Source organism: Haplochromis burtoni, unplaced genomic scaffold, assembly GCF_018398535.1.
Source record: "Haplochromis burtoni strain Fernald_Lab_line unplaced genomic scaffold, NCSU_Asbu1 Contig_26, whole genome shotgun sequence".
NCBI classification, from domain to species: Eukaryota; Metazoa; Chordata; class Actinopteri; order Cichliformes; family Cichlidae; genus Haplochromis; species Haplochromis burtoni.
Genome location: NW_024582387.1, coordinates 2,413,830 through 2,435,112, shown reverse-complemented (window position 1 = coordinate 2,435,112; position 21,283 = coordinate 2,413,830). Strand labels below are relative to the sequence as shown.

The 21,283-nt window shown below is 40.0% G+C and overlaps 1 protein-coding gene across 5 annotated transcripts in view; it reads left to right on the top strand.

Annotated features, from left to right (window-relative positions):
• The window catches only part of LOC102305743 (membrane-associated guanylate kinase, WW and PDZ domain-containing protein 3), a 122,677-nt gene that overhangs the window by 69,037 nt on the left and 32,357 nt on the right, over nt 1-21,283 (top strand). For all 5 annotated transcript variants that reach the window (XM_042218998.1, XM_042218997.1, XM_042218999.1 and 2 more), the window contains exon 2: nt 13,457-13,573. In XM_042218998.1, coding sequence (XP_042074932.1) covers nt 13,457-13,573 — 117 coding nt within the window. The remainder of the gene's footprint in view (nt 1-13,456; nt 13,574-21,283) is intronic.

The following is a 21,283-nucleotide window of genomic DNA, read 5'->3' as shown; positions in this document are numbered from 1 at the left end:
TTCTCTTCTCTTCTCTTCTCTTCTCTTCTCTTCTCTTCTCTTCTCTTCTCTTCTCTTCTCTTCTCTTCTCTTCTCTTCTCTTCTCTTCTCTTCCATGTGGTTATTTACAATTTCACTGGAGTCAGCTGATTATCATATTGTCATAGTTAGATCTAAATTGATGCACCTGTTTTCACACCTATACAAAATAAACACTAATATGACTAGAATATTTTTGGGCTGGTTGAATGAAATATGCTGTCTCAAAATGTCACATGTAAAGGGACGTTTTCCCTCAGGCCCCCTCAGAGGATTTAGTACAAAATTGTAAGAGTCATTGCCTTTGTCCTATGAAATCATTTTATCCCGATTGAAGCGGTAATGCCCCTATCCATATGGCACAGGGGCTGCAATTAGTCATTACCGCTCAAAACACCATATAGCTTCTGAAGGAATAGTTCCAGAGGCTTATAAACTAAATGCCAGAGTAGATTTAAACTGTTCTGTTGACATACTGCGACCCAAAACCCCTAATAAAGCACTTTATGGGAATACTCAGTGTTGTATTGTTTCATTTGAACTTGTTATTCATATGTATATTTTCTGAACACAGGAGATTGGTGTCTCTTATGCCCAAGTTAGGTTATGCTTACACAAAGTTAGGTAAAGGTAGAGCTGGATCAAATCACTTTATACTTTTCAAACACTGAAAACTTCAGATTTTGATATTTTTTTAATTATTTCTTGTATTGTTGTCATTATACAATATTTAACTTTTGCAAACTTGTTTAAATTGGACAAAAGGTTGTATTAAAAAATCTTTATGTATTCTCTGTAGAAATGCATACATAGTCTACAATATGCAGCATAATTTCTGTCTGGCAGTCTAAGCCATGTGGTTGCTTTTTTGCTTGGCAGAAACCAAAAAAAAGAGAGCCACCAATGGATTCTTTACCCTTTAGTACCAAAATCCTGCAATCCCTCAAACTCTCTCAGCCTTTTGCCAATTAGGAGCTCAGCAAATTGTGTTTCCAACTGTTTTCAAGCAGACTCCCCAACTAAAACTGTAGTTATAGCAATATAAGCTCATGATGGGGTTAGCGGTTAATCCCCGTCTGCAGATCCACAACCACACCTCCACAGCCTAATCAGCGCAGGCTGCTTTCACCTCTGATTAAACCTCTGTCATTTCTCTTCTCTGTCTCTGTATTATTATATTATTATTATTATTTTGGTATGAAGCCAACACATTATTCACCCTTCTGACTCAGATCATGGTGCAGACTGCAGCCTTATCATAATTTGTGAGAAATTCTGGTAGTGGAATCATACTTGCACTACTGCAAAGTGTTTACTATAGTAAATACTCAACAAGCAGACATAGTTGCCGAGATATAATGACAGCTTATAGCATAAGGCAACAAGCCTGGGATATAGCTGTGCTGCACTTTAGTTATTTTCAGATTCAGAGCCGATGTAATCTGAGTGTCTGTCATAAACACGGTGGGGATGTATTTTGTGCCATCTTCTTTATTGCTCGCATTGTTATAAATGGCTCTCTGGGTCCTCTCAGTCAGCAGGATTACAGCCCAGGATTAAGATTCTGCACAGTGAGCGAGTGGGTGTGCAGTGAGCGAAGCGAGTTATTGGAATTGCTATCATTATCCTCTGGATATCTCATCATGAACTTCTCACCTGAGTGCTCCTACAGCCGCACTGTATGCTGCACTTGCTGAATGCACACAGCTGCAGAACATTAAACGTGCAGATGTTGATGAAGTTGTTTTTCCCTCCTCCTCCTCTATATATAATCTCAAACTCAGTTTGGCTTTAGCTCGCATAAGTTTACACAACATAGTTATATTTAATTACACAAGTTGTAATGAGCACATCACAATCATTTCCATATAGAAAGCCATGGTGTTTACTGTGCATTGCAAATAGCATGTTTTTGCAGTGGGAGAGAGCTGCTTCAGTCCTCTAGTGTTTCCCAGGGACAACTGCAGTTGATCAAAAGAAAGCTGATCTGAATCTCTTTTGACTAATTAGATCATTTAAAAGCCATTTAAGGAAAACAGCTCTAAATATTTTTAATTGCGCATTATGTAATTATAAATTCCAATTTAAATCTTTCAGCTTTGATAGTTGCCTTGCCTTGAAATTAGTGTGCATTTTCTGATAAAAGAAATAAATAATAATCACAGAAATGTTCTGCTGCTTTACTGGTAATAAAAAGAAAATGCTTCAGCCCTATTACCTCTAAAGGGCTGATATAATGAGTCTCATGGCTGGAAATAACAAAACTGTCTCATAAAAAGGATCACTCTTTAAATAAATTGCCAACAGGTCAAAGATGTGTTTCTAATAGTGACATTTATATTTCCTCCATTCAAACTCTGTTTAAAAACTAACCATTGGCCTCAGAAAAGCTTAACATAGTTTTTTGTGTTGCGTGTCCTCATCCTCGGTGTAGCAACAAGGCTACACCGCTAGTCTAACCGCTTTGCACAACTGTGCAATAAACTGGCTAGAAATTTACATGAGAAGCAGAGGCAGACAGATGTAGCTGCCATATATAAGTGTTGTGATCATCTTAGGAACGTGATGCTGTACTTGGATGAGGGTGTGTGCATGTGTGTCTAAGGTGAAATATACTTGTGCTTTGTGCTCTCTCAACACAATGCACTTTCATAAGATGCCCCAGTGCCCCCAGGATGCTCTTTGCTCACTCAACAGTAAAATGCATGGTATTGGAGGCGATGGACTAGCATTTCAGGCAGCACGGAAAAGACGACCTTTGCCATCCACAAGAAGTCATAATGATAAAACAGAAAGTGGAAGAAGAGTTATTGCCCGGAGAGCAGAATTAGACGGTGAGCTGCACCTTTTGTTCAGTCTGTATATGATGACAGACGCATCTAGATTGACTAGTCCTTTGGTCCGGACGTTGGGAAGTTGCTCTTAATGACAACGCACTGTAATGAACTGGATAATAGTGCTGAGTGTCACACAAATTCTAACTGTCTCTGTGGTGACACTTGCACAATCTTGCTCTCTTTCGTTTTCGTTCTCTGCCAAATCTGGTGATGTGGCTGCTGTCTGAAAACAGCTAAGCTAGCACATCTCATCACCACAGCAACAACTACGGTTCTATTTCAAGCTTATCTTTTTTCTGGGTGTGCATGTGGTTGAATTAATAATATTATCCTCCTCTGTCAATCTGTCAGTCACTTAAATTCCTCACAGAGAGAGAGAGAAACAGTGAGCCAGAGATTTCCCGGTTTCCTGCCCTCACTTTGCTATGACCCACATTAATGAGCACTTTGTAGTTTGACTATCTGTTAGTTACCACTGAGGAAGATGACTGTGATAGCCCATATTTCTCTCACCATTCCCCAGTGGCTGGCAGGATTAATGGCAAAGCTGCAGACTATGGCACTCGACAGCCATCTTGGGTTAAGGATGACTCAGATCTTTTTGCTCACTGTAGACTCATTAAACATCAAAAAGAATTCCTCATGAGCTCAGTAGATGCAATAATGCACAGATTTTTTATGCCGTGTTGACTAAACAGTACTTAGGGTTACAGGTTTGCACTTACAGTGGCTGCTAGAGTACTTCTCAATGCACTTTATGAGCTGCTTCTGTTTATGGTGCCTTGGTTTGACACGACAAAGAGGAAAACACACTGTGCCATTAGGTCTGAGGTGATGCAGAATGAGAACCCAGGCTTTTATTTTATGTTTCTGACTGCCTGAGCATGTTAGTCGGCTTCCACCTAATTTCAGTTGCTAATACATTCCCTTTCTTACAGTTTTCCCTGGGTTTCAATAATTGAACATGCCTGGCTTGGCTCTTGCACCACAAAAAAAGAAAAAAAAACATGACTTCACTTTTATGGAGACATGATTTGACAACAAGCTTGGGATTAGACAGACCGTCCCACAAGCAGAGAACAACACAGCCCACTTGAGTCACACTTGTTTTTTTTTGTTTTTTTTAGATATAACTTGAAAACTCGTTTCTCTCTTGCAGAAACAGTGTTTGCATCCATTTATGCCAGATGTAGTTTTGCATGTGAAACAGGTAAAGTGAAGAGAGGCAGTGAATAAGAAATGCACATCAGCCACACCATTGGCTTTTCAAACTGAGCGGCTCAGAGGATGTACATTACCGCAGGGAGAAAAAGACATCGCTGAAAGAATCGGATCCACTGGGAACAATAAAAAATTGACCGTGCTGGTATGCTAACAAGGCTGTCAAGACTGAGTCTGGCAAGATTTATTCAGAAATCAAAACACCATATTAAATACAACATGGGCAGATTTTTGCCAGGAGAAAATAAAGCTGGTGAGGCTTATAGATCCAAATTTATCAGTCAAATCCAAAATATGACAAATATTTTCTTGCTCTCAAGGCTGCTATTAATTTAAAAAGAGATGATTCAGTTTATAAAGAACATTTTGGCAGTGCCGCTTGCATTTATAGCAATAAAAGTAACATAAATATCTCAACAGCTGGTAGAGTTTTGTGAAATGATGTGCAGACATCCACGATGCCGCAAGGTTAAATCTTCATGGCATTAGTGATGTCACTAATTTCCCTCCATGAGGTTAACATCTGTGGTTTTAAGTGAACTGTCTACACCGCTGGATTGATCGCCAACGATCCGAATATCTGTTATCTGCATTTCACATGAATTGCTACTCCTTTGAGATTATTAGTCAGATGTTTATAAAACTTCCAGTTATGATCACCAAATAGCCCTTCATCCAAATTATGCTAAAGTTCAAGGTTGCATATGAATTATGATGATCATTAGCTGGATGAACAACGTCACGGACGTTCTGCTTTCAGTGTGGTGCAGATTTTAGTTGAATGAATAAATACGCTGTTATTGAAGACATGTTGCTTGAGCATGACGCTAGACTCTGATGCCGAGCGAGGATCTACAGGAGATGTGTTTTTTGTGTATTTCTGTGTCTATATCTTCAGCTGCTTCATTCTGCACAGACCACATTAATGATAGAACAGAGGCTTGGTCCACAGACTTCTCATTAAAAGTACAGACATGAGATGAAGAGAAGTCAGGCTGTGAGGGACTGTGAGACAGCAAAAAGAGAGAACTACAATTAAAGGTGGAAGCTTTTGGAAACAAAATAGGTAAACTAGAGCAACAGTGTGTCTCTCAGCACCTGCAGGCTAAAAGTCTTCTTTCCTCTCAACACTTCTTCATGCTCTTTCTTCCACTTTTCATTATCTTCACTTCCCACCCCGCCCTGCCCCCCGTCTCTCTGGGACCAGGACATCTCCCGCCTCACATTATCACAGCACTGCTGCTGTTGATGCTGCTGTTAATTCGCACACCCCAGCTCACTCCCACCACTGCACTTCTGCTGAGTTGGTCTGATCTTGCCTTTACTTTACAGGAGGAAGGTCATTCCTCCATCTCCTGTGTGGTGATGGACAAGAGAGGGGAGGGGCAGGAGGGCAGAGGAGAGGAAAGCATATGGCTAGTTAACTTTAATGCAGAGGCAGATGTCTCTCTGTGTAGTTGGAAGATTAGTGGGTTGGAAATGTGTCATGCTATGATCATACAAGGGAATATTTGTAGTCTTTATTGTCGAGGGGCCGCAGCCCAGGTTTATGTTACATATGGGATGTGAGCTTCACTTTTAACTTTTGCCTTTTTGATATTGAGGGTTCTTAACTTCTCATTACCTCATATAAGAAATCATGTATTTGGATTTCAAAATATTCATAATATATCAGCTAATATATCTGCTTTGTTGATTTTATTTGCAGTCTACTTAAAAGTGCACACACCGTCTACACACTGCCTCCATATGAGTATGTGCTTGTCTCTGTCACAAAAATAAAGTCTGAAAAAAATTAAGCACTGCCTTTAAATAGTTTCTTTTAAATGAAGTCCTGACATCGTCAAATATACAAATCTAATCGCCTGCTAAATTTTTTTGTTTTTCCATTTTTTTCTTGTTGCCTCCCCATGCCCTCTCTCCACTCCTCTTTTAGTTCATCCCTCTAAGCTGCTTATGTCAGACTTCTGTCCCGGTGTGGGCACACTGTGAAAATGAGGTGAAATGAAGTGTGCGGAGAGTGGTTTGGGCATGTGAGACCACTGCCTGTTTAACTTTGCATAGCTCTATAGCCAGCCAGCCAAGCAGACAGACTGAAAAACATGGCTACAGAGTGGCCCATCATGTCCCTCTATTACAGAATCCTCCAGCCGTAGTAACACTCCACATGCCAGTTATATAAGTGAAGATAATTCATCTGACGGTTCTGTGTGAGGTGTGAGATCATAAGCCGGGTTTATGGCACACCGCTTCTCTCGACGGAGTCAGCGAGATCCTAGTCCCACGGACAACTGTCTGAAAAATTGAGGCGAGGCTCTTTGCTAAACTTGCCCCTCAGAAGTTCCCTCGGGCAGTTTTGTCCCCTAAAATGGCCACAAGAAGCTGCAAGGTTAGGGGAAGGGGGTGGCGCTCTGTCAGTCCAGGAAATTTATGAGAACTATGAGGGGAGCCAAACCAGAGGTCTTGCAGGTGTTGATGCTGTAGCAAACTCTCTTTGAACAAGTGCCACAGGAGATAGAGGCAAGCTTGATGTCAGAGGATGTCGGTGACTTGTCATACATCACATGATGAATGGGTAGGGAAGGCTAAAGGGACTAGAAAGATCAAGCTTCCCTGAACTATGGGTGCAGGAGAGCATTAGAGAGAGTGAATTAAAAGTGAAGAGTGTAAGAAACACCTAAGATTAAATCTCAGAATGTAAGGAAGAGTCCAAATAGCACAAAGTATGTCTTTATCATATTTTATATGTGGTGCATTTACATATTGCATGGATTTTCGTGCTCTTTATGCATACATTTTAATACTGAATTTTCTATGTGCACTTAGTAAAGTGCATATATTTACTGTCTTTAAACCTGCATATAAATTTTCCCCATTATTTATTTCCTTTTAACTGGAGCAAGACAAATACACAACATGAGACAGGTTTCAATATTGGAAGAACCCATGCAGGGGTGTTTGTTTAATTGAGTTTGGAGACTGGAGGGATCAAACACCATGCTATCCAAAGATCTTCTCTCTTTGGTGCTTTGATGATAGTGGTGGAGAACACTGTATACAAACATGTTTAGTCCGAATCTCCCAGTTATTCAGTTGGTATCAGATGTGGTAACTGCAATGCCATAGCATTTCATTCACATAATTGTCATACACATCATGAGAATGTTGTTTTCCTGTAAGAGATCATCATCATCATTATTTGATGGGAATGTTTCATCAAAGGATAAAGGAGATCACTCTGAAAAAACTTGACTGCTTTACCAGTAACCTTTTCTTCCCAGACTGTAGGGGATTCGAACCATGTCAGTAAAATGCCCCCTACACAGTAATAGATCCACACAACTCAGTATTATTTCATTTTTATCTGTCACCTTTCTATTACATACAATATGTACAATTATTATAGTGGGAGAAGTGAAACGCTGAGCTGTGTCTTTGTAGTTCTGGCTTTCTCTTCATTATAACATAAAATTTTGTACTTCAATAACAAACCAGTGGTTGGATTATAAGCATTTTGTGTTTTAAGCAGACACTGGTAAAAACCAGCAGGTGATGTGGAAGCGGGTGGGTGGGATGGAGTGGCAGCTGACACTATTCACTGTTGGGTCAGGGCATGCGACTAATTAATGTTTTAGATGTTGATTAACCCTGTAAACCCCTTCATACTAGGTTTTACCTGCTAAACTACTTCTTAGCTGCGATGAGCGATACCTGGAGCCTCCTCTGGTTGCCTGACATAGTAACTGGTCACTGTTATGATAAAATCTGTTAACAGAGTCAAGCTATTTTTTCCTGTCTCCAGGTGTATTGCTAAACTAACCAGTGAATAAATTTACACTATAGGAGATGTTCCCAACCTGTTTCATTTGAAGTACCAAAAGCATGTTTACTAAAAACAATTTTGTTAAAATGTATTCTTGACTACTTTTAGTTTTTCATGTGCAGTACAATTTCCATTTCTTTCTGTTTTAGTATTCTTAATGACCAATTAACCCATATGTTATGTTTAGTGTGTATGCTGTTTGCTAAGGTTGCTGATAGATTTACTGTACTTTCTTTTCCTGTACTACTACAGTATTTCTAATATTAGTCTATCATGCTTTCAGCCAATAATTTTAATTGATACCTAAATTTTTTAGGTGGTTTAACCGTTTATTCACTTTTTGCCGCTTCCTCATCTATTTTAACCATTTTACGTGGACTGTTTGCTCCTTTTTTCTGGTGGTCATCTTCAGTTATCCAATTCATGGGTTGAGGTATTTTTTTGCATTCGCATAGCATATATATGTCTCGGGGGAATTCATGCCTTATGTTTCCATCAGTGTATAGAGAGAGGTGTCAAAGAACAGCTCAAGACCTGACGACATATTCCTTATTCAGATGTCAGTTAATTAAGTGACAGACAACAGAGATAATGACCTCCCAGTGGACTTCTCCCTAAGGGAGAAGGCCTCAGAATGAAATGTCACAACTGACTCCAGGCATTTGCTCAACTTTCACTGTGCTTAAAGAGAAACACAATATCATGCATTTTAAAACATGCCAGGCATTTATTTATGTATTTGTCAATATTTTAATGAGATGATTGATAGCCTGTCACGTCTCTATGGTAAAGGGGAGGTAATAACTGCTGCGGGGCCACTTGTATCCTTAAAAAACTTGTACAAGTTGTTATTTGTATGGACTAAATGAAAAATATATTATGTTTTAATAAGGTTTGAGGTGACCATTTAACCATTGCACTAGCTAACTATCTGCTGGTAGTAGCTTCATCTTAATCTTAAAGATAGAGACATCTTCTCATTTATTCCCCCAGGAAGGAAAAAAGTGTATTTTTCCAACACTATTCCTTTGAGACTTCTGTGGAAGGCAAACTTGGATGCAGGCTGTGGTTATTCTGTCTTGTTTCATCAGAAAACCTAAAGCTTGCAATTCAGTGATTACATCATAATCAAATCATTGGTCAAAATGTGCATATCTTATTAATAAATTTAAAAAGTGATTTGAACTTACAGTAACCTACAGATAATATGTAATATAGAGTACAGTTTTTAACAACAAATGGTTAGCTGCTTTAGAAGTACATGAAGCATACTTAGAGAGTTGGAACACCATCAGATTACATCACACTGGAATGAAATGAATATCACTAATGTAACTAATGGTTTTTTCTCTTTCTTAATTGCTTGTCTCAGTACTTCAGTTTAAAAGTGACATGACGTTTTGTCAGGCTTACATAATCATTTTCACAGTCTGCATTTTTGTATAATATGCGGACTGGAATTTGCAATTCGCTGAACAAATCTCCTCAAACAGATGCATGACGTGTGTGTGAGAGAGAGTTATGTCTTGAGCTTCGAGTGTTAATCTAATTCTGTGGCTTCTGAGTGAGGTGTTGGTCTATGTGAGGATGTTAACAGTCTGTCGCTTCACTAGGGGTGCCAGGCACCGCTTCTGTTTCTGCAGAGCGAGTGCAGATATTTTCTTTGAGTTTCGGAGAGAAAACAGTACTGCTGATGCAACACGCAGCTGAAGGATTCCCGTGGGTGACCTTGCTCTTTTCTGACACATCCCCTGCCATTACTTCATGAAAAAATGACAAGGTAGCAGATGAAAGGATTCGTGAGAAGAGTGGGATGTGAAGCAACAGCTTAATATTTAAGGGATATGTCCATTTGATTAGACTACTCTCATCCAAAATGGGCGGAAGCCTGCGAACACATGTCACAATATAACTGACAAGAAATAAATTAGGTCCGATTTCCTACCATCAATTTGACTGCAGCACAGTGAACAATGCAATGGAGGGGGGGACTGTCAAAATTGAGGAAACAATCATTTTAAATAAAAGAAATTCGACAGAAATTAGATCAATTTTTTCCCCTTATTATTTTCTTTTGTAGACAGCTACTGTACAGTTTGCTCATCTTTTTGGCTCACTGTAGAGAAATAACCTCCAACTGAGTGGATGGCTGATGGGGTACAATAAAGCCCATTGAAGCCCTGTCACAGAAAAATGAGGCCTGCTACAATAGCAATGTTATCTATGGGGAGGTGCAATGAGGAACTTCTCTGATGTGACAGACTTGCTAACAGTGTCTGACAGGACCCAGGAAACCACAAAGGCCGCACTGTAGCACTGTACTCGTACTGAAGTAAACAGATCAGAGCAGTGGGTATGTGTGCCTGGGAGTGCATGCATTTTTGCCCTTTTATTTATCCAGTGGCTACTCAACTGTCTTACATTACGGCACATTCACACCTAGTATCTTCACTGCATCTGTATATGTGTTTGTTGAGGATTGTTCTCCTTTGATTGTTGAGGCATGATGAAGCATTACAGTGAGAAGTTGACAGTTGTGAGAAGACTTTCTTCATCATCAAAGAGTGAGTTTCATCATCCCAAATGCACAGTTAACCTACAATTAAGGGTTCAATATGCAGACTAATATTTGATGTGAAAGTCTTGAGCGCGGGGAGGTTTTGAGAATAAGGAATGATGACACAATTAGTCTAGTGGAGCTGATCTGTGAAGTCCAGTGTTACATGCAAAGTCTGAATGGACCCTCAGACATTCCCACAACTTGAACAATGAATCTTGAAGACAATGAAAAGAGTCCTCATACTCCTGGAAGAAAATTTAAAAGGACGCTACATCAGGGAGGAAATGAAAGGAAAAAACCCAGTCATAGGAAAAAATATGAATTATAGCATCCTAACCAAGGCATTTGCATGATTTAGTTAAAAATCATAATCAAATATTAAATATTGTAGATTCTTGAACATTTCTGATGGTTATGAATTGTCTGAAATCTGCACTTTTTTGCTATGCAAGCCACCCAGTCATCAAAGAAAGCAGAAAGCATCTTTCAGCCATACATTTAACTGCTTTTATCACTTTAGGCTTATCTTAGCTGTGAATAATTTGAGTTAATCTGATACTCCTGTAAGTTCCCTTCTCTGAAAACCAAACTGACATTTCAGTAATAGTCTAGCTGTTGCAGGTTTAACTGCCAAAAAGTGGCAATGCTCCAGTTTTAAGAAGAAGCAGTTTTAGTGATTTGAATTTAAATTTGCTGAATTTCTTTATCTGTATACTAAGTTATGAGCTGTCAGTGAGCATATGGAGCACATGTAGTTTGCTGAAAAAGCCTCACTTCCCTATTAATTCCCATGTGTGCAAGCTGAAAAGGATATTCTGGGACAGTTTTGAGATGAAGTTTCCAGATTGGGCCTTGGTTCACCAGTTTCAATCTGTCTGTCTGCTAGACCAGCTGTAATGCAGCCCTCTTTGGAGAGGCAGACGGAGAACATGCAACCTTTATTCTGAAAAGCCAAGCCCGGCGGGATGACAGCTCCTAAAACTGTCAGATGGCAGCAAGGCCTCTGGACATGAGGGGCATTTTGATTTGAGTCAGTAGCCTCCAAAACCTGGAATGAGAGTAAGTTTAGAACACAAAATAATCGGAAAGCTGCGCTGTCACAATAATGGCCTGTGTTGGCTTCTGTCACGAGCTGATGAGGAAAAGAGGATTTGAGGGTTGAGTAAGCTTATGGAAATATACCCAAAGCTCATCATTATTCTATCACCCCTCCTTAGTCTAGTGCCTCTCCCCTCTCTATTAGTACATATACTGCATCTACAGTAGCGAGATCTCATCTTTAGTCCTTATGATTGGTATTCATAGCAATGCAGAACAGTGTCATGCTGAGCAGAGTTTGGGCTGTGTGCACCACAAAGAGGGGAAAGACACGAAGAGAGAATAGAAGTGAAATGGGGGGAAAATGATTACTTCTCCGTAGTCACGCTGTTTCAAAGCCTACTCTCTCTGTCAAGAGATGAGGAGGATGAGGGCTTGCAGGCAACGAAGATCTCTTCCTGTTTTCCAAACTCCTCATCATGTTCTTTCAAAGAAAAAGTTTTTTTTCCCTGCTTGTGTATGACGACTCAGAAGTCTTCCTCTGCCTCAAACTTTGCATGAACTTTCTTTGTTTTTTCAAAGGCTTCTGGGAGTTGAGAGCAAAGGCGAAATCTTTTCAGATTTTCTTATGAAAATCTCTGGTGTCTTGCTTTTTGGAGGTTGTGGCATTGCGTGTCTTTGGTAAAAAAGTTTATGAGTCTTGTGCGAGGTTATTGAAACTGTAAAGACCACCGAGCAACAAGCACAGTTGTTATCAACTGTCTCTTAGCGGTTTGGATTTCCGATTTGTTGCCTCGGATGAATGGATTCAGCTCGGTCCAGGTTGTTCCGATTACTCAGAATGCAACAAACAGTCAGAGATGTAATCTACTGCAGCTTTGCAATCAATTTTTTAAGTGTTTCTAGGCCAGAAATCCCTCTATAGTCTCTTTTGTACTCCAAATCCCCAATCATCCTAAATGATTACAGTGAATTTCACAGAAGAGATCAAAGTTTAATAATCAGTTTAACCTTTGTTCTCCCCCTCAGTTACATTTTCAATTGTGTAATCGACCTGGACTTAGAAGGCAAATCAACAAGGATTTAAGCTCTCAGCTTGAAAGGACAGGTGGTCTCACATACTCTCCACATAAGAATATATTCTGTCAGTTTCTGACTTTGTTTTCCCTTGCCCCTTGTGAATTTTGAGTTTACCAAATGATCTTTACATTTTGTTTCATTAATTTAACCTCATTCATTCAGGGAGGGTCTTACAATTAACCCAGAGTATCAAAATTTAAAAAACTCTTAAGTAGGAAACTGCTTGCTAACCTCTGTACTGCCCTTTCATTGATTAATGTAAGCTACCATTCATTCGTTAGCGTGTCCCTTTATACTGTCTGTATACTGTCTATATAGAATGAATCAAAATACACCTAACTGAATTCAAATGATTACACTTAAAGTACTACTGGCAGACTGCAGCTGGCCATTTTCCGTGCCTTGCAATATCACTGCAGGAGTGTTCAGGGAGTTGCATGGGCTTAATTGCTTAATTATCGACACCTGAAAAGACATCTCTTGGGTAAATTGGTCAAACCATGTTGTTTGTTAAGCTCTTCATGCTTTCATGACAGTGTTTTTCTTATACCTTGATTTTAACTTGTATGATGTTCTAAAAATAAAACCCATGTCTTTATTAAGTCGTCTCCATTTCATGTTTCTCTTTGTTAGCACAGTTTGCATCAAATAATTACACAGAACACAGTTTATTCCCTGAGAAAGAAACGTAAATATTAAGTTGAGGCATGAAAGGGTTACAGTTTTGTCAAGAAAAACAGTTTAATCTCATTTTGTTGTATTGATTACTTTGTGAGGGTACATGCCACTTGGATGGATTTCCTTTTAGGCATAAACTCTTCTGAGAGACTACCAACATGTTTTTATTGACCTTCCTTGCCTCTGCTTCTGTTGATGCAGGAAAAGTATTGAACACGGACCTGCGCCACTACCTCAGTCTGCAGTTTCAGAAGGGCTCGCTGGACCACAAGCTCCAACAGATCATACGGGACAACCTCTACCTACGCACCATCCCCTGTAAGTACACCATTGATGGCATTCACTATACATGGTTTGAATGTACAGTCTACCCTATTTTCAGCACATGTGCACTTTTGTCTGAAGCACCCTATGGGAACAATGAGGCCGTTCTGTATGCATCTGACAGCTGGAAACATATTGCACTGAAAAGCAGCAGGCCTGTTCTGATTTTATTATGCAAGCCTGAATACGCACACCGCGCTCAAACACATATGTACCCTGTCTGCTCCTGCACTGTCAGTCACTCACAGCTCTCTGTCACACACACTACAAAACACACATTTCAGTGTCACCATAGCAACCCGGCCAAGGACATCTCTGTAACCCCCGTGTAACTTATTTACTTCTGTGCCGTATCATCACAATGATCAAAGTCGTATTCTTTCCATAAATATCCCTGCTTTTTCCCTCCCCTTCTCTGCTTTTCCTTGCTGACATTCTACTCAGCGGGGCCGTCACCAGCTATTATTCTTTGCTGTAATCAGTAATGGAGTGGTAAATAAAAAGGTTGGTACTGTGGACAGTGAATGGGTTTTTGGGTAATAGTAATTTTGAGTGGAAAAACTGAAAAGTATTTATAAGCAATATTAGTCATTTCATTACAAATTAATATATTCCAAAAACATACAATCCCTGTAATTCCAAACAGTGGAAATGTTTCATAATGTCTTCAGGATTTGGACTGGGTTAGTCGAGTAAAATTCACTTTTACCGTGCAGACAGAAACCTTTCATTGGTAAAATGTCACTTTCCAGGAGCTAAGAAAAAGAAGAACACATTTGCAGCCTGACGCCTCTGCATTTTCTAACCTTTTTTTAGATAATTCAAAAGGTTTTATAAGCTTGAATGTTCGCCGTTTTTGTTAAATGAAAGCATGGAAATTACCAAAATTAGAGATGAGGCTGTTAGCACAGCAAAGGTGCAAATTAATATCCCGATTAAGGGTTGTGTGGGTTGCATAAATGCAGGCTGTTTGCCACAATGATGGGAACGCCTCTAAAATTAGAAATGCAATTTTATTTCTTTTCTTAAAAGGATTTTTTTGTGCTGTATCTGTCTGCATTGCTACTGTAATTTAAAAACAGATTTCCATTTAGAAAATTTGTATTAAATTTGTATTAAATTTATTGTAAAACGGTGAAACACTGATGTCGAATGACGCACAAGGAGAAACTGCACAGAATTTTAAGGCACCAGATGATGTGCTGAAGTGAAACTGCATCGACGGGAGACGTGACTCTGACACGGTGTCTGTAAGTCTGACGTAATGTTTGCACAGATATATTGGCCTAAATATTTACCACGTCATGCTGAACACTGACTCTGCTCAGAGAAATGCCGTAATTGGGTGTAGTCAAGGTTTAAGTCACGTGCAGAGGGACTTCTCCTGAGGCGATGACAGACTCTTAGGCACTGCCCTGTCACAAACACGCAGCATCTCAGCACTCGCGCCCCTCAGGGCTGGAAGTTGCTCTGCTTTGTTCAGAGGGGTCATGCAGCGCAAGTGTGAAAATTTTCAGAGAGTAAGCTGCTTACCTTTAATATATATTTTACTTAAGGACGATCCTTCTTCCATCCCTCGCCTCACTCAGTTTCTGAGTCTTTCTATGTTTTTCTTTGTGTTTATTCCTCTCATATACCTGTCAGTCATTTTGTGAACTTTGTGAATTTTTCTTCTCAAAACCTGGCTGCACTTGTAGAATCTTGGGTCAGTTACACTCGATGGACAGAAGTTTATTAAAGAGCTTTACAAAACTCATTCCAGTAATTTCCCCCCCCCAGCACTGCTACCTGTCACTCTCAGCTGCTCTTCTCTGCACACACACACACACACACACAACATAACATGCTTGGACTCTTTTCTGTCACCCATCCACACACCCCCAGTATTAACTACCTGTTCAAACACGACGTTGTATATTTTCATGTACCGCGGCGGCGGTCAGTGAGATATTACAGGCTTTGACCACCATTCATCATCCGCAGCCAGTGGGTTCGGTGCATGAGTCTGACTCTCTAATCCCCTGCTTGAATTACTGTCTTAATGAGCAAGAGTCCGGGACTTGCACAGTGACGGCACCTCCATCATTCACTCCCTCGCTCTCGGTCTCCCATCCTTCACCCTCTCTGTTTCACTTTTACTCTTTTTCTGTTTCAATTACCCTTGGCTCTCCTTTCAGCTTTATTTAGATTGTGGTTTGAATGTATAAAAGCAAAAACATTTGAACCACAACTAATAATTTAAAACAAACAAAAAAAGATCCGTTTTTGCAGTTTATAACCTTGAAATGCTCCAGTGTGTATAACCTAGTGTTGGCATTCCAATGTCAGGTGCATAAAAACATTTTACCTGTTCCAGAATCAGTTACAGTAGCATACTGTAGCACATATTATCCTCCATGTATCCAGAATAGCATTACAATATTGAATAACTGGTTGGTTTTACAGCACCAATTCAGTATTTACTCACTGTATACAGAGTGACCACACCGGTATCAACCATACCAGACAATAGTGCAGTGCAACAGCAACACAAGCTGCTTTGTTGAGTAGTGTGAATGGCTTTTTTTTAGCCCGCAATAGTCTATCTTCTGCTCCCCTGCTGTGTTTTGCAGTTATTTTGCTCTTGCAATTTCACCCTGCAACTCTTCAGCATGGATTCAGCTGGTCATATATTTGGCACAGAAAAGTGAAAAGTTGTGCAGTGAGTACTCCTACCCTATAAGTAACACTATGGCATTATAAATGAGGACACATAGCAATTTGCTGAATGTGTTGAACATGACGAGCTGATGATAAACAAACACATTTGAGAGCCATGTGTGACAATCATGCTGACAGCAGGCGGATTAGCGGTTGGTTTGTGTCACCATGCCAGTGGTCCACTTTAGTTAACTACCACCACACTGCACTACGCTAACACAACTACAGCTGATCTGTGCCATTCTGTTTGTGCAGCCTACTAACACCATAAGGTCAATTCTACTGAGCTTTAGATTTTAGGTTCATAATGCAAGCATTACTTTTAGGCCAGTTATGAAACACAAAACAAATTTTTTAAGAGACAGAAAGAAGAGGACAGGCGATGAAGAGTGGTCTGTAATGGAGGAAAAGGGGGGGAACAGAGACAACACGCGAGCACAGTCTCTGCTGTTTGTGTGTGGTAAATCCCCGAGCCTCCTTGACAGGGTCTTGGGACGGGCTCCATCTCATTTGGACTGTTACAAAAACGCTGGAGGAGGCTCTCAAGTGCTCTGAAGAGAACAAAAAGAGGAGGGTTTTCTAAGAGGACAGAATGCTCAGGGTCACAAGCGGTCCATTGACTCCCCACCAAGATCAGAGATGGGGAGAAAGAGCTTTATGCCAAACAAACTCTCCGTCTCTCTCTCTCACACACACACACACACACACACACACACACACACACACACACACACACACACACACTGCACTAGTGCAGGTACATGCACAGACAGGAATGCAGGGATGGATCAACGTGTCATGTACAAATGCTGCTGGACTATCCCTCCATTTTCTCATTTCCCAGATTGCTCATCTTCCTTGCTTCCTCTCCTTGTTTCTTAGGTCCTCCCACCAGAGATGTGAGTAGAGGAGGCAAGGAAAGGTTATGAGGAGAGAGGAGTTGAGACAATTAACAAAATAATGCTTCGTTGCCTGTATTTGAAAGCGCGACCAGTTAAATATTATGTTTTACGCAACATACGTACCTTTTTTAGTCACGCACAAACGGTGAAGGGTAGAAAGCTTGATCTTAAATAACTGACAAAACAGTTATTTAAACAGTCCATCTCTCATGTTTTTTTTATATATATATTCAAGCTGTGAGTCATATCTCTTTTATACACTGGAGGTAAAAAAAAAAACCCACTTCGACAAAGGACACACCTGCCCATCGTCAATTACATCTCCTCTGACAAACCTCCTCTTTCCTCTCTTCTACAAGTGCATTTAAAGAAATGAGACATCCTTCAACGTGGCATACTGAGATTGATTTCCGGGTCACAGGCAGAAGGATGGAGGATAGACAAGACACGGAGCCACAAATTAGAGAAATGAGAAAAGCATTCTGACCTCGCTCTCTGCATGCTAAATGTGGCGACAGCTCATTCCTTGTGCTCTGCCTCCCTGTTCTCCTCATCAACTGATTTTCACAATTTCCCATTAAATCAATACTGGTAGAAGGTAGATAAAGGAGCTGTTATGCATTTACTTTTTATATGGCAATATAGGGTAGTCTGTTTTACAAAAAGACATCAGCAGATAGCTAAGTGACAGAGTTTGCCACAGTATATTTTCTCAAAGGCGATTTTTTTCTGCAGAAATACCAACAGAGTTTGGATTTGTGATGATCCCTTTTGCTTTCCCTGTTCTTTCTTTCTTTCAATTTCAACATCAAAGCCCTAAGCCACCCTTGTTTGAAGTACCATCATAAAACTGTGCACGAACTCAACATGTTAAATTTATGGCCTGCCACTTCTGACTGACTACCTCTGAAGTTCCCATTGTGGCAACCTCGAGTCCAGACGGTTCAGAAAATAGGTCTCAGCAGTTAGACCTTGGAAGACTAAGGTGACTGTTTTTTTTTCTAACCAAGATAGACAGGCGCACAGCTCTGAACCACTACTCATAACCATAAAATAAAAAGAATAGTTTGACATTTTAGGAAATGGTCATTCAATTTCTAATAAGAGTTTTATGAGAGCGTTGACTCCATCCTGAATGTTAAATGCAACGCTAAAGCCAGCAGCTTGTCCATCATAGTGACAGGAAACTGGCTTTGTACCAAGGACAAATCTGCCTAACAATGCCAGTGAAGTGAAGTTTAGTTTGTATTATAAATGGAGTGTATGCATGTGACTTGTTGTCATTGTCAGGTTTGTAATCAACCAGCAGTTTTAAAGATAAAAGCTTCAGATATTTGGTTTTTATTTTTGGGGGTCAGAATTTAGTGTAAATGTAAACCATCTAAGCTTGGGCACCGGACTTACCTGTCTCATCTGTCTCTTACTCCAGGCAGGGATCATCACTCTTCAGGTCACCTCATCTTTGCCTACTCAGTGACTTTGTCACAATACTAAGTAGCTTTTTATTTTTTCAAAAAGACATGTAGCTGCAGATCTAGGAACCTTTTGAACAAGCAATGCTGTGCCAAAAGCACATGACATAGATCTCCCTACCAAGGGCACATCTCTGAATTTACTTTTTCAGAGATTTCAGAGATGCTTGGTGTGATATTAATTTTTTTTAATTTTATTTATTTAAATCACAACAAAACCCTTCGATAATAATAATAACTTTATTTATAAAGCGCTTTTAAACAAAGTCCTGTACAGCTATTTGAAACTAAAAAGATAAATAAATAAAAGCGATACATAGCGATACAAGTAGAAAACACAATACAAGTTAAAAACAGTAAGAATTTTTAAAAAAAAAAGAAGGTAAAGAATTAAGACATGTAGGATAGGGTAAACAAATGTGTCTTCAACTTAGTTTTAAAAACCTCCACGAGCATGCCTGCCTAATATCTTGAAGGAGGAGGTTCCACAAAAATGGGGCACGAAAAGAAAAAGCACGCTCTCCAATTGTCTTTTTTTCTGGCTCTAGGAATCTTTAGAAGGCCAGAGTTCTGAGATCGTAGAGCACGAGATGGAACATAAAGGTGTAAAAGGTCGGAGAGGTATGAAGGTGCCAGTCCATTTAAAGCCTTGTAGGTGAGCAGCAGGACCTTAAAATCTGCTCAAACCTGACAAGGTAGTCAATGAAGAGATCTCAGTATAGGGGTAATGTGCTCAAATTTCCAAGTACTTGTTCAAATGTGAGCAGCTGCATTTTGCACCATTTGTATGCACAACAAAACCCTTCAATGCACTTCATATTGTATGGTAAAAACCCTACAATAATACAGAGAAAACCCCAACAATCAAACAAGACGATCCACTGTATGAAAGCACTCGGCAACAGTGGGAAGGAAAAACTCCCTTTTAAGAGGAAGAAACTTCCAGCAGAACCAGGCTCAATGAGGGGCGGCCATCTGCTGGTGGGGTGGGGAGGGAGGCAGAGCAAGAGACATACTGTGGAAGAGAGACAGAACCTAATGATTAAAAGTAAAGTGGTGTATAAACACAAACCTGAATAAGGAAGAAACAGTCAGTGTATCATGGGAAGCCACCAGGAACCTAGGCCTATTGCAGCATAAGAAAGTGAAGGTTCTGGGTCATCTGATTCAGCCCTAATTATAAGCTTTATTTATATAGTTTGACCAGACAAGCAGCTCTCTTACTATTGTTTACAATACCTCCAGCACCATCCAAAGCACATGCAGCAGATGGTGTTGAAACATTTTCTTGACCTCAGGTTACAAAATTGAAATGAATAAATAGGTCTAACTAACAAAAGGTGAGCTTTAATGACTCCACAGGGCTGATAAAAACAAAACTAGAACCCAGAAAAGCTTTTGAAATATGTGAGTACAAGAAGGTCAAACTGAAGGTAAATAGACAAATTTACAGGGGAACAGATTAAACTGCATACGCACACAGGGCTGACTGGATGCAGGTGAAAACAATCACAGTGAAATTAATGAGGGCAGGGCAGGCTACAGCAAATGAGGGAAAAACAAAAAAGAAATACCAGAGATCCACAACTAAAATAAAACAGGAGCTAACAAAAAACAAGACAACAAGGAAAAATAATCAAGTAAAAACTGAAGGGTGCTTCAGAGACCACGATGCCATTTTTTTGTACTTTTTAAACTTTATGTAACCCCAAAAACTGGTGTCATTTTGACTTTAGAAGTCACGACACTACTGTTGCCTTTTTCTTGTGTGTCTATTGATTTTGTCAGATTACAGTTGTACAATTGTTGCCTTTAATTAAACCAGGAGACACATGTCCTGAATCTTTTATTACTTGCTGTTGATTCCCACTGAAGCTCTGGAGCCTGAGAAAATGTCACTCGGTACAGCCCGAATTTGAATAGAGAAGACTCTCCCCTCTGCTATGTGCCATGATCCAAATACATTCCTGCTGTGTATTGCTGGGCAATTAACTGCAGTATATCCACTTAACCTTTTTCATTATAGTATCTTTTTTGGAGGGGGGGGGGGGCTTCCTGCCGTTAGTTTAGCGGTCTCCAACCCTTGTGTTCAAAAGAAAAATATGGCAAGATGCTGCAAAGTTCTGTTTGGATTTGCCACTTTCATTCATCTGCACCCTCAAAACATGAGCGAGCCCTTATTATATTGGCACGACTGATTCACAATAGCAGGTTTATGGTATATATTGGTGTGGCATCCAGGATGATGGCTTAGGGAGATTCTTGGCAGGTACAACTGTGACTCAAGTAATTGGGCTACAGGGGACATTTTCGAGGGACCAAAGCCAGCGCCGCAGGCAGACAAGTTGGTAATGAGAAGCAGCAGAGGTTGGCATTCACACACACAATGCAGTGTCAACTGCTTTTGGTAACACAAACTGTGGTATCACGGCAGACTGTAGAAGCAAGCGTCTGTGTTTTGGTTTTTTTCTCCCCAAACTGTGATTTTGCTCCTGCACTGTGCAGTGAAGCTGTCACAGTCCAATTAGGGAGAAAATATGAGTGGAAAAACAAAAGGAAATGGCAACATAAAGTTACTTAATAGGCTATTTGGCCACCACGATCTACAGACCCTTTTCACTTCTAATTAG